The sequence below is a fragment of the Anopheles coustani genome, chromosome 2, assembly GCF_943734705.1.
Source record: "Anopheles coustani chromosome 2, idAnoCousDA_361_x.2, whole genome shotgun sequence".
NCBI classification, from domain to species: Eukaryota; Metazoa; Arthropoda; class Insecta; order Diptera; family Culicidae; genus Anopheles; species Anopheles coustani.
The window spans coordinates 63323956-63336740 of NC_071289.1; the positions used below are offsets into that span (position 1 = coordinate 63323956).

General features: G+C 48.7%; 1 protein-coding gene across 1 annotated transcript in view; it reads left to right on the top strand.

Moving 5' to 3' along the window:
- The window catches only part of LOC131264797 (polycomb group protein Psc-like), a 31340-nt gene extending 18932 nt beyond the window's left edge, over nucleotides 1–12408 (top strand). The window contains exons 3-5 of the mRNA XM_058267063.1: nucleotides 1446–1646; nucleotides 4062–4275; nucleotides 5784–12408. Of these exons, the coding sequence (XP_058123046.1) occupies nucleotides 1446–1646; nucleotides 4062–4275; nucleotides 5784–10256 (4888 nt within the window). The 3' untranslated portion in view covers nucleotides 10257–12408. The remainder of the gene's footprint in view (nucleotides 1–1445; nucleotides 1647–4061; nucleotides 4276–5783) is intronic.
- Nucleotides 12409–12785: the final 377 nt, after the last annotated feature.

The window sequence follows — 12785 nt, forward strand, 5'->3', positions numbered from 1 at the left end:
TGCAAGGATCGCTAATGATGAGCCCAACGGAAGGAACGGCCAAAGGCATAAATAAGGCGCCGCAGGGATCCATCGAGCCTTGTATATGAAAATTGTATGAAATTGTAATTAATTTTGGTACACCACGGTTTCACGTAACATAAAGTTACAAGAAATTACATTTTAACAGAACATATTCCTACAATTGAATATGTTCTGTTGGTATGTAACGTTCTTAACTTAATTTTGTTTTACGTTTGATTTTTCTTTAAGTTCATTCTTATGTTTTCTCTTCATTTGTACTGTTACACTCTTGTCTTTCTTTTGTATATGGAACAGTGGTTCTTTGTCTACATTGTTCCCGTTCCCTATGAAGTGTCCTTATTATCCAAAAAGAATAGGACTTCTTCAATCCTTACCAAAAAACAAATAGAAAAATGTCTTTACGAAGCTCTTCTCCGTGAGATTGGTGGATGGGTTGGGAAAAACAGGAAAAATATGGGCACTCGCACTTCGAGGTGCGATATTTAATTTGTCAAAAACTTTGCAACAAGACATGAAACCCGTGTTTTATGAGGTCTGTTTTAATGTGGTGCAATTTTCGGCTACCAAAAGAACGTTTACCATCCGAAAACCAACATTTTTTTGTCTATCCCCAAGAAGGGCAAGGAAGGGAGAGAGTGAGAGAGTGCGAGAGGAAAATTGGACGAGTTTGGATGGGTTTTAATATTCCCCGCAGTCTCATTATTCCACACTGTAATTAGTTTCCTTGGGTTTTGGCTCGTCTCGTTCTCTTTAGATCTTCGCTTCCGCACTTTCGGCTCCACCGCACTCCAGCCTTGGCTTCTGCGGTGAAAGGCTTACTTACTACCGCTTCCAAGTTCTTGCCTCCAAACGGGTGCTGCCTAGTGTCGAGAGAGTTGTCTGCCGCCTCTACTGCACTCTTTTCCGATGGTGATAAAAGGAATAAAACGGTGCCTGGTATGAGGGGGAAAACTTCTTAATTTCGTCGCCTCTCCCAACGACTCCCCGGCTTTACGGTGGCTTCTATCCGCCCCCCGAAAAGAAGTCACCCGATGTGGTGGGGGATGCCGCATCAGCTCTACATCCCGAAAGCTCAGGAGTTTTCGGTCGGATAAATCTGTTCCGTTCCGTTTGGCTCCGAGATTGTGCACTTTTCTGACGCGAGTGAAGGGGTTGGGAGTTTTTCTTTCTTTTTTTTTTTTAGGGTGGGAAAACATACGAAGAGTCATCGTCACCATCATCGGCAGAGGCGTCTATCGATGTGTGTATGTGCGGTGATGTCGTCGTCGTCTTCATCGGCGGAGATTGAACCTCCCCTCGCTTCAGGCAACATTAGCTTTTCCGCGCTTTGCTCCATGCTTATACATCTCTCGTTCTCCCTTCGGCTTATTCTCTATTTTTAACACATTATTTTTTTCTTCTCTCCCTCCCTCACCCTCCAGACCGGACGTTCCCCTGCAGTCGATCGTGTTCAAATTGGTTCCGGAGCTGTACGAGAACGAGCTGCGCCGCCGGCGGGACTTCTACCGGGACCACCCGGCATCGGCCGCCCTCGCGACCCCGGCCCAGCGTGGCGAAGACACCGAGCATCTTATCTTCAGCCCGAACGAGATGATATCGCTTTCGCTCGAGTACGCGGAAAGGTTAGTACCTCCGATCCACATATCCGTCCTTAGTGACGAGAGAGGGCCGCTTTGGGCTGTTTTTCCAACCGAGTTGCGTCCCCCACGCCTCCCCTGCCGTGGGCGGGGTATCCCTTAGGTATCCATTTTCATCTCATTAATGTTTGTTTCCTGTCCCCGCGAGAGGGCGACCAAGCAAGCAAGTTCGACAATCGGGAAGAAGCGCTGACTAATGATTGGATAAAGACGATTGTGATCTTGCTCATGGTTTAATTTATTTCCGCGGTGAAATTTATTTCCCCCTGGGGAGGAGAGAGGCGAGTTTACTGTTACACCGGAGGGGATTTTACTTACCAAGCGATTCCTCCGAGCCTCTCATTATAATTAATGGCATCAAGTATTAGTGAGGAAGTGAATAGAAACGGAAACGTCTTTGTAACTCCTCGAAGACGAATCGATACATCTAATCAAAACTCGTACAAAACGCCGATTTCGTGCGATATTTATTATTGCTACAAATCTAGAAATCACAGACTACACTTCCTTAATTCGCTTTGGTGTTGGTGTTGTCCAAAAAAAAACCCTCCTCGATGAGACAAACGTGTGTCAAAGGCGGCATCATCATCCACCGACCGAACGCGCAAGGATCACGCTTGCTAATCAGATGAAAATGATATTACGCCCTTTTCCCCGTCCCCACATCGTCACTTGTCCCCCCGGTCCCGGCGGAGGGTGTTCGGGATTTCGGCGGATAATTGTTTATTTAATTTCTTCCTTCCATTCCGTGGCGACGACGACGATGACGACGACGATGACAACGACGATGTAGCGGAAGAGTGGAACCACAGGAGCGATAAAACTGTCGAATAATTCATGAGATTCCTTTGGCTTCCGGGCCAGAACAAACAGAATTTGGAACCGAAACCCCCGACGATGGGGATATGGGAAGGAAGCATCGGTGTTCAGGTCCGAAACCAAGGCGAGGACCAGTTTTGATTATTTGGAAATCGTACATTGGGCGCTTTTCCGCGATGATGATGATTGGGAAACGAAGGAAAAGAAAGGTTTTTCGTGAAAACTTTTCATTTTTTTTCCCAATTGCCAAAAGTATTGAGAAAGTGTCGTTAAGGATATTTTTTCCTTTTGCGTGTTAAATTTCGATACTTGAGAAAACGGGAGGGATATGGAAGAGGGAAAGCGAAAGGCCATCACGACGAAGGACAATACACCCGATAAACGTCTTTGAAGGGATCAAAACACACACTCACACGCAGACACCAGGGCACACAGACACGCAGACACACAGACACAAACGAGTCCAAATGTCTTTGCTTTTGTGCTCGTTAGCTTCTTCACGGTGCTACGGCGTCGGGTTCTTCCGGCTTTCCCAAACCAGCGCCGCAGACACAAGGACGTGTCTTCAACACGGTATTTTCCTTAATTTGAGTTTCCTCTTCACGTTCGGTAAATACCAATGAATCACCCTCCGCTCCCTTTGCCGTCGCTTTCCTTCCCCCATCGTCCGAGTGAGCGTGTTGGTGGTGCGCAATAGAATAGCATTTCGGTTATTTCGGATCGACAATAACTATTAGAGCACCCCACCACCACCACCACCACCACCGTTCATCCGCGCCTGGGAAAATCTCTCTCGTATGTCTCACGACAGCCCAGCCAACCAGCCAGCAAGCAACCTAAACACATCCGGCTGAAGGAAAATCCTGCCGCTTTGCCATTGGAGAAACTGCCGGAATCACTTTACTACGTGCGAATTGGTTCGCTTCTCTTCGTCTCGGGGGGAGGAGAACCCCCGGGGAACGTGGAGGGAGGACTTTCCTCCCAAGTGTCTGGAAAACGCGAAAATTATTGCCAACGATAATTTATAGCGTCAGCCAACTTCTTCCGTTCTTCCCAAGATGCCTTCCCTTCCGTTAAGTTTTCTTTCTCGCTCCCAAAACGGCTTCTTAACGCGGGAGCTGGCTCGCATTTTCCTGTTCCACGGGGCGGGAATTGAAAATTGTGGCTACCGGGTTTTGTGTCGGTCGCTTTCCTGGTCTGTCATTAGTGACTGTTTGTGTGACGGTGTGTAATCTTTCGGCCGCCGGCTTTCTCGGATCAGATGCGGTCGGAAGCAAAAGGTGGAATTCTTGTATTTCTTTTTGCCCCGTTTATGCGTGTGTGTGTGTTCTCTCACATTTTCCCATCGGCTGCTGGTGGGCTTTCAATCTTCATTAAAACGCAGGCAGTTGTTGTTATTTGGGGAGTTCCTGGCGGTGCCCAAAATCGTCTCAAATTCCCCAGCAATCAATTTACCGCTAAGCAAAGATTTATTTATTGAACAATTATATTTTCTGGTTTTCCGTTCCTGTTTCATTGTTTTGTTTCGGTTTCCTTTCTCTTCACTAATACTTTCCTTCCCTACTTTGTCTCCTCTCTTAGTGAGCTGGCGGAAGACAACAAGGAGCTGCTGCGGGCCCGGTACCTGCTCTGCCCGGCCGGCTTCTCGATCGCGATGATGAAGAAGTTCCTCGTCAACAAGTACGGCATCTCGGAGCGCCAGTTCTGCGTGGAGATTATGTACAAGGTGAAGACGATCGTCCTGCCCGACTACTACACGCTGATGGACGTGGCGTACATCTACACCTGGAAGCGGGTAAGTGTGTCCCACCGTTGCCTCCGTCGCCGCCGATGGCTTCAATTAAGCGTCAATATGTTGCCTGCCTCCCCATCAGCAAGATGGTGGAAACCCTCGGTAGCTTAAATGGGGATTTGTCTGGGCGAGAAATAAGCCTGGGAAAATGGGGAAAGCTTTTCGTTAGATTGTCCGTCTCCCTCGGATCGAGCGTGGTGTGGTTCCGTTGAGAGATGGTTATTAAAGCTACAGGATATTAATTAGTTTTTGCTTCATAACCGCCGTCGTAAGATTTTGACGGCACGTGTATGCAATTACTCACTTCTATGAGGTTCGGCTGTTTGTGGATTCTGCGGAAGATATCTATCTTCATCCATTTTCATTTGCTTGTGTTGAACATTGTTTCAATAACAAATTATAATGAAAAAGCAAATAATAACATTGTGAAACAGTATTAATGGGTTTCTACAAATTAATATTTATTGCTTCGTTGCAATTGTACAAAGTTTCTCGTTTTTTTCTGGAATCATTTATGACTCTTGATTAGTTTCATACTTTAAAAACTATGGCAATTAAGTTCATTGTTATATTTTATACTTCATTAACGTTCTGCTGGCTCATGTTACAGTCGTTTCTACCTATCGTTGCCTCTAACCCACTCATGATGGAAATAGTGCATCAATTTCTGTCTCTAGCTCATCAGCTTTTGTCGTCGTTCGTCTGGTTTAGTCTCCAGATTTAAATTTTGTAGCCATCTTCAAATTAGATTATTTAGAAGGATTGTAAATATGAAAATTATTGATTGTATTGAAAAATATGTTATACAACAGTGTACAAAACAGAAAGCTAACTAAATTTAAAGCAATGTTAAAAGTTGGTGCTGCCGAAAATTAAAAATAAATGCGGCAGCGTTTGCAAACCAAAAAAACCAGTGACGTTTAACAGCTATGACAATCAGTTTATATCCCCGCGTTTATCGGATTTAGAATTGCGCATACAAAACTGTACTCGATTCGATTAAAAAATTATGGCAATATACACCATTTAGTTTTTAAGGTATACATGAATTCATGTTTATTGTTTTTACAGTATGTCATCTAGGAAACCGCAGTTGCCATGTTTACTTTAATGTGTCGCCAAGTGACGAAAGATGAAGAGTTAGAGACAAATTCAATCAAATGCGTTGAAGACAGAAGCTGATAAGCTATTTCAAAACTTGATGCCATTTAGACAACATCTCTTGCCGTTTGGATAAAGATCTGTTTTAAAACATCGGAAGATCGCTCCATTGCCCTATTATGGGTTATTACTTTTGTTTTGTTTCTTATTGCAATTATATTATTTAATGCCATGTACAACATTCCTCATTGTTTTATGTTCATTAAACACATTATTTTTGGTGTTCTTATTAAAGTTCAGCTTTTTTTGTATGCTTGGCACGAATGTTGTACTGATATTTCAACATTCAGATTGTTTCATAATATAATGTTTGTTTTGGTCTTTTTTATTCTCTTTTTTACCATAAATAGGATGCTCCAATGAAATACTTCTATCGTATTCGTACGACGGAAACGAACCCGCTCGAGCTGCCGGAGATTCCACTGCGTCGTTCGCCGAGTCTCATCACAACTGTCAGCAGCATCAAGCCGGGTCAACAACAGCAGCCTCAGCAGCCGGCCGCCGATTCCCGGCGATCCCGGGACGACAGCGAAGAGGACGACAAAGAGAACATGCATCTGGCACCTCTCCGTCCGCTGGACGGTTCTTCGGCGGCGGACGGTCAGCAGACGGAAGCGTCCGGTGGAAATGGTGGAGCGCTAGCGGTCCGACCGACAACGATAGCCACGCCCGGCACGCCGGACGTGAACGGCAACCGCAAGATGACGGTTTCGGCAAACGGCGGTGAGTCGCAGCAGACACCGACGACGCCGACGCCGCGCAAAAATGAATCGATCAAGCTGAAGATCGAGCTGAACAAGAACAAGTATGTCAGCTTCCTGCAGAGTCCCCAGGCGGACGTGCCGCTGTCGCAGTCATCGCCGGCGGTGTCCGGATCGGCGAGCGGAAGAGCCTCGAGCCCAGCGTCCGGTGGACGCGTGCACAAATCCGACCGCCCGGACAAGGTGAAGCGGAAGAAGCTGGATACACCCCGTACGCAAAAGATCCAGGAGAAAATGGACGAGCTGAAGCTGAGGATCGAGAAGATAAAGGACCATGGGTTGACGAGCGTCACGAAGAAGAAGAAGCTGGCTCCGTATAAGGTCGAGCTGAGTCCCGGCATCGCGCAGTCCGAGTCGAAGAAGCTACACTCGTCGAAATCGAGTGGGACGTCGTCGTCCGGTAAGGCGAAGGTTAAGTCTCCGAAGAGCCACAGCAGCTCCTCCAGCCCGACGGAAGGTCCCAAGCATCCTATCGTGCTAAAGATCGACCAGCGAAGCCCCGACATGGCTACCTCGACGCTCAAGTTCGAGATGACCCCAAAGGAGAGCAAACAATCGAAGACTCCTTCTCCGCCGCCATTTCCGCCATCGCCACCTTCGCCTCCGGTGAAGCGCTTCGAGGACGAGAAGTCCCAGTTCCTGAACTCGTTCCAGCTGGCACCCATCAAGGCGGCGACCTCGGCGTCTCCCGAATCAAAGAACAAAGAGGCCGTCCTCCCTGCCGCCGGCTCGCCTTCTGCGTCGCCACCGAAATCGCCCGGAAGCAGCGATTCGGACAAATTCAAGAAACCCAAAGCCCTGCCCACGCTCAATGGATCTCCCAGCACAAAGTCATCGTCTCCACCGCGGGAACCTTCGGCGGCCAGCAACGGTACCGGTGCGTTGAAGCGCAAAGCGAAAGACTCCAGCTCGCTCCGTTCCGGTCCGAAGAAGCAGAAACTCTCCGACGACGAAATTAAAGCGATGGTCGAGAAGAAGGTGGCCGAAAACATCAAGTCCCCGTCGGAGCACATCGTGCCACCGATTTTCCTCAAGCCCAAAGCACCGCCGCCGGCCACACCACAGCCAGTGTCCTCTCCACCGCTCCCCGCAAAGAAAGACACACCAAAGTCAAACTTCTTCTCCCCGCCGTCGGTGGACTCTTCGTTCGGCAAGTCCCCGAAGTCCCCGTCCGAGGGTGGCCGTGCCAAATGTGATTCCCCGAGACCGTTCCTCTTCAAAACACCTCCGCCTCCGCCACCACCGATCGTTTCGATCAGTAACATTCCCGCCGTTAAGCCCTCACAGCAGGTGCTTCCGGCACCGTTGCCCCAGAAAGCGGAAGTGTCCGGTAAGTTGCCTTCCTCGAAGACGCCGGTGTCACCGGTTTCCTCGAAGGTTGCGAATGGTGCTGGTGGTGGTCCGAAGGCTGCACAAGCGTTGGCACAAGCGCCGGCCCGAAGACCGACGGTTCCGACGAAACTTCCGACCTCCCATGGGCACAACAGTAGTTCCATGGGCAACGCGACGACACACAATGTAGCGAGTGGCGCCACGGGTGGTAAGTTCCAGAAGCCACTCGAGTTGAAGCGAGCCCAGAGCAACCCGTTGCTCAACATAACGTCGCCGACGGCAAGCCCCGCGACCGAAATCAGCAAGTTGCGCCCCGAAGATCTCAAGAACAACGTTAAGGTGTACGGACCATCAACTCCGCCTGTCGTCAGTACCAGTGCAGTGTCCTTCCCAACATCATCGGCATCAACCCCCGCGAGTGCTCACTCGATGCCAAAGTTAGATGGTGGAAACTTTGCTGTTCCGAAGCCGAAACCTGCACCCAAACAGCAGCAGCATCAACCTCCGGTGTCCTCCTCTGCTATCTCAACAAGCGTAGCGACCTCCTCTTCGACGTCGTCAACCTCGGCGAAAACCCCGGTTTCATCCGCTTCAGGCGGCGCCGGGGTAAAGGTACGCCCCGTGAACTATCTTAACTACGCGATGTTCAACAGCAAGGCGGCACCGGCCGGTTCGCGTACCCCGATACCGTCATACTCGAACTCGCCGAGCTACTCGCCCGATTCGCCCGGGTACAATCCTAACCTCAACATTTCCACCAACAAGTTCAAGTACGCCAACCCGACCGCGTTCAGTAACTACATGCAGAACATGATAAGTGATCGCAAGCCGGGCTCGACGTCACCTCCGACGCCTCTGGCTGGTGCCGGTTCTTCTCCCACTTCCTCTCCATCTCCGCCGCATCAGCAGGATGCGCTTCCTTCCGCCCCGAAGAAGATGCCATCGACTAGTTCCACCACCACTACTACCTCTTCTGCCGATCGTAAGCGGCCGGCGTCTGCCATCAGCCCCGATACGACGACCAAGTCCAACCCGATCGAGCAACCGCCCGAGAAGCAACCGAAAGTTCAATCGCTGTTGAACAAAATCAACATTCCCTCGTCGTTGTCGATTACGCTCGCCACGGAGGAGGACGAGGTGGCGCGGCAGACGGCCCGTAAGCTGAGCGAGAATGACCCAACGAACAACTACATCGAGATCGTGAAGTTACCCGAGATCCCGATCGGTGAGGCGGTCACATCGACCGACCGGAAGTCACCACCGGCTCCGACGGCACTTAAGACGCCGACCAGTTCGCTGTCCCCTCCTGGCGGCACTCCGGCGATTCAGGTACTCCCGGTGACCACCGCACCGAGTTCCACGACCACCGCAACCGCTTCTCCTGCGTTCCCCCCGCCGGTTGATACGTTCCAGAAGAAGTTCATGGAATCCATCAATGCTACCTCGAAGCCAGGCAAGGTTCCGAAGTCATCCAGCCCTGCCCTAGGCACAGCAACATTAGAAACGACTCCTCCGGCAACACCGACTTCGAAGGGTTCCAGTAGCAAGCCTTCGCCACCTCCACCACGCCCCAGCACCCCCAAAGTGCCATCATCAGCTGGTGCGCCATCAAAATACAAGAATCCCAACGCGACTGTGCTCGAGAATGGCAAGGTGAAGCTTCACAATTACCTCGACGTGGACCAGCTGGTAAAGGGCTTCAACGCGTCCGCGGGTGCCAACTCTCAGCGACCACCATCCGGATCTTCGTCCTCCTCCTCGAAGTTGATGCCACCGCCACCGATGAAGAACAACAACAACATTCCCATTGCACCCAAGTCCAATGGGTCTTCTCCGCCCGTTCCCGCGAACCTCCAGCGCAAGGCCATCTCCCCCCCAGTGATGCGCAGCCCTTCCTCATCCTCTCCCTCACCGATGATGATCAATGGGCAACCAAAGTCGAAAACACCTCCCTCCATCCTACCCTCGATGGCCAGCATGGGCCCGATGTTCGACATCCAGATGAAGTCGAACGCGAACGCTTCGTCCAACCCCCCGCTACGTCGGCATTCCACCACCACCAACCCCTCCTACCTGACGAACTCGCCGACGCTTCCGAGGCGTAAGATCACACCGGCCAACAACTCCACCATGCTGGTGCCGCTCCGATCTTCACCCGGTTCTGCATCGTCCTCCGTTGCATCGTCCGCATCGTCTTCAGCACAGTCGAAGCTGATGCCGCCTTCCCACATGAGTGACTTTATCACCCTGCACCCGCAACCATCCCCGATGGAACAGCAGCAACACCAACAGCAGCAGCATCAGCAGCAGCACTACAACCAGCAGCTACAGAACTTCCTGCAGAACCCGTACTTCTATCCGTACTTCCTGCAGCAGCTTAGCCAGCAGCAACAGCTCTCGCAGAGTATGGTCGCCTGTCCGGTCACGATCGGGGGTGGTGGGCCACCAGGCGGGATGGGAATGGGCTCGGATGCGCTCACCATTACCGCCGCCCAGCGTGTCTCCTCCAAGCAGTCGTCCTCGCTACCCCTCAACAGCCTCACGGTGACGGCAATCCGGGGTCCGAACGGTGCCGGAACGGGCTCCTCGGGACCTTCGAGTGGTAAGAACGGTGGTGGTGGTGGTATTGGCATTGGTCCGGCTGGAGCGGCGGCATCACCCAAACCGCTGCCCCGCGCGGCTGGAATGGGTGGCATTCCCGGTAAATCGCCGGGAGGAGGCGCTTCCTGAGTAATGCTGATCGAGCTGTAGAGCGTTTGTTGTTGATGAGACCGCGCTGGAGCTGTTGCCTCACCTCCTGCTGCGTGTGTGCCCTTCAACAAACACAAACCTCTACAGCCATAGCGATCGTACATTGCTCGGGAGTGTTGTGTCCAGCCTTCCGAAGGATTTCCTTTTTACAAACTCACTGAATCCCCTTTTCGTCTACAAAATGTTAAGTTTAGTTCGTAAGAAAAGAAACAGAGAGCAAAGTGACAGAAAGAGAAGAAAAGAGCTATGGCTTATTCGCTATACTCTTCCCAACAAAGGAAAGCAGTGCGATGAGAAGTTGCTGCTAAACAGAAGCTGCATTAAATATAAGCTTTTTTACTGTACAGTCATCGTTGTTAGATGTTTTCGATGTTGTTTCCTTCGTTTAGCGCAAGAGTCCTCTGAGCGCACAAGCCAGTGTATGTGCAGCCTTTCTCGCCTTTTCTCGGAGGCTATCGGAACATTTTATTGATTGAAGTTGAAGAAGGAAAGAATTCAAATCACTTCGTAATACAAACAGAGTATGGAAGGGAAGTGATCCCTTAGTCGGTTGATTTGTGGAAGGACATTTGTATCACGTGTTTTTGTATAAAACCAAAAGATCGGCTCTTCAGTTAAGGATAAACTGACAAATGTCTATAAGCAATACTGAGAAGGTCTAGCTGAAGTTGGAAGCCTTTTTTTAGTTTATTTTTCAACCATTTCCGGTTTACTGGTTGGCCGGATGGATGGAAAAGGAAAAGCATTTATACTACCGTTGATGTGCCCTCAATAATATCGTACCTAGCTGTTAATCTGCGTGTGTTTGTGCGTGTGTGTTTTTCGACGGGAAATCCCCAATTGTAGGCTTATGCATTTCCTTCCTCCCACACACTGTACAAACCTTTGAACTGGCTTTTAAACTGTTACACATGTGTACCGCTGTGTTGCTGCTTTCCTATAAATTTTATCTCGTTTTGAGGCTTGAATTTAGGGAGATTTTCGGTGAATCTAACCGAAACAGTGAAGAAGGGTAGTTTCCCGCTTGAATTGAAAGTATAAAAAGTTATAAGAGTAACATAAAGAAAGGAAAATCGACATCAGAAGAAAGACAAATTGCAAATACAAATCAAAAATTGATGTATAATAGTAATGAACGAAGCACTGAATGAGGAAAAGAAAGAAGCAAACTTTTTATTTTGTTTTTATTCAAAAGATAGCATATAAGAATGTCACGCATACGAGAAGAGGTGGCTTAACTAATCCCACTGCACTGCAGTTTGAAACTATTGAGATGGGATGATTCAGTCTTTGCTACAGAATGTAGTGTTAGTATTGTATGTATAGTATGTATTTATTTAAACAACTTGTGAAGCGAGCCAAACGACGAACTATTTGAAGATAAAAAATACCCCTGAACTAGAAGGAATGTTTTGAATTAGTGTTGTTTTGTTTAGTCATTGTTTTTCCCATTCTCTACCCATAAATAACCCTAATTCGAAAGGGAGGCATATAGCGATAAGACCATGCAGCAGCAATTTTGTTCTACACTTTTCGAACGAACTCTTATTTCCTTGCCACATTTACTCCACATGTGTCTAGAAGTTAATCAATCATGCGGTAGTGAATTTTTTATGGGCAAATGTGAGTGAGGCAAATGTTTTCGAAGAAGCCGTTTTTTGATACGAATGAAATTTACAGATAAGATGAATACCGACACGACCGATGGATGATGGTGTCAGGGGAGGTATTAGGGCTGCCGGTAGCAAGGTAAACCCCATTTTAGTGCGGGTTAAAACTGTATATAGGAAAGGACGAGGCGTGTGTGCTGCTAGTATAACAGAATAACGGCCACTGTGAAACCGTGGACGTTCATTGATCTATTTATGTATACTACTACTGTTACGGTACTGCTAAAAGGAGTTGGTTGCAGAAGCGCAGAAGAAGAGACGGACTATATCAGTAAGCATACAATCAACCCCGCGCGTGCATTATGAGGTTATGTCTCGCAGGGGAATAATTTAAGAACCTGTAAATAATACCCCATAGCCATTAGCCTACCACCTATAAAGCTGTACGTTGTCCCCATCCCAGCCCCCTCTTTCCTACCCCCCAATGAACTGCGAATTGTATTATGGCCAGTCACAGGAATAAATGCACAAATCATTATATAAAAAAAAACAGTAAACTTACGTGCTTTGCCTTTTAAAACGAAGAGTTTAAAGATTATGAAAGAAAGAAAAACAGAAAGGATAAACGAAAAGGGCGAGGGCCAATTTATACCCGAAAGATGCCGAGAACTTTTCGCATTTAAATATTCTTCCCCATTGTGTGGCGAAAATGAGCTTTTCTTTTGTTGTCGGGAGAGATTCGCAAATGGAAAAGGATTCGTTTAATTGTCTGCGGGAAGAGGAGCGAGAGAGAGAGAGAGAGAGAGAGATGGTCCTCTAGTCTTCTTCGTACGGGTCCTTCAAACGGAATAGGTGTGACCTTCGGCACAATAAGACACTCATGAAGCCGGCTACTTTC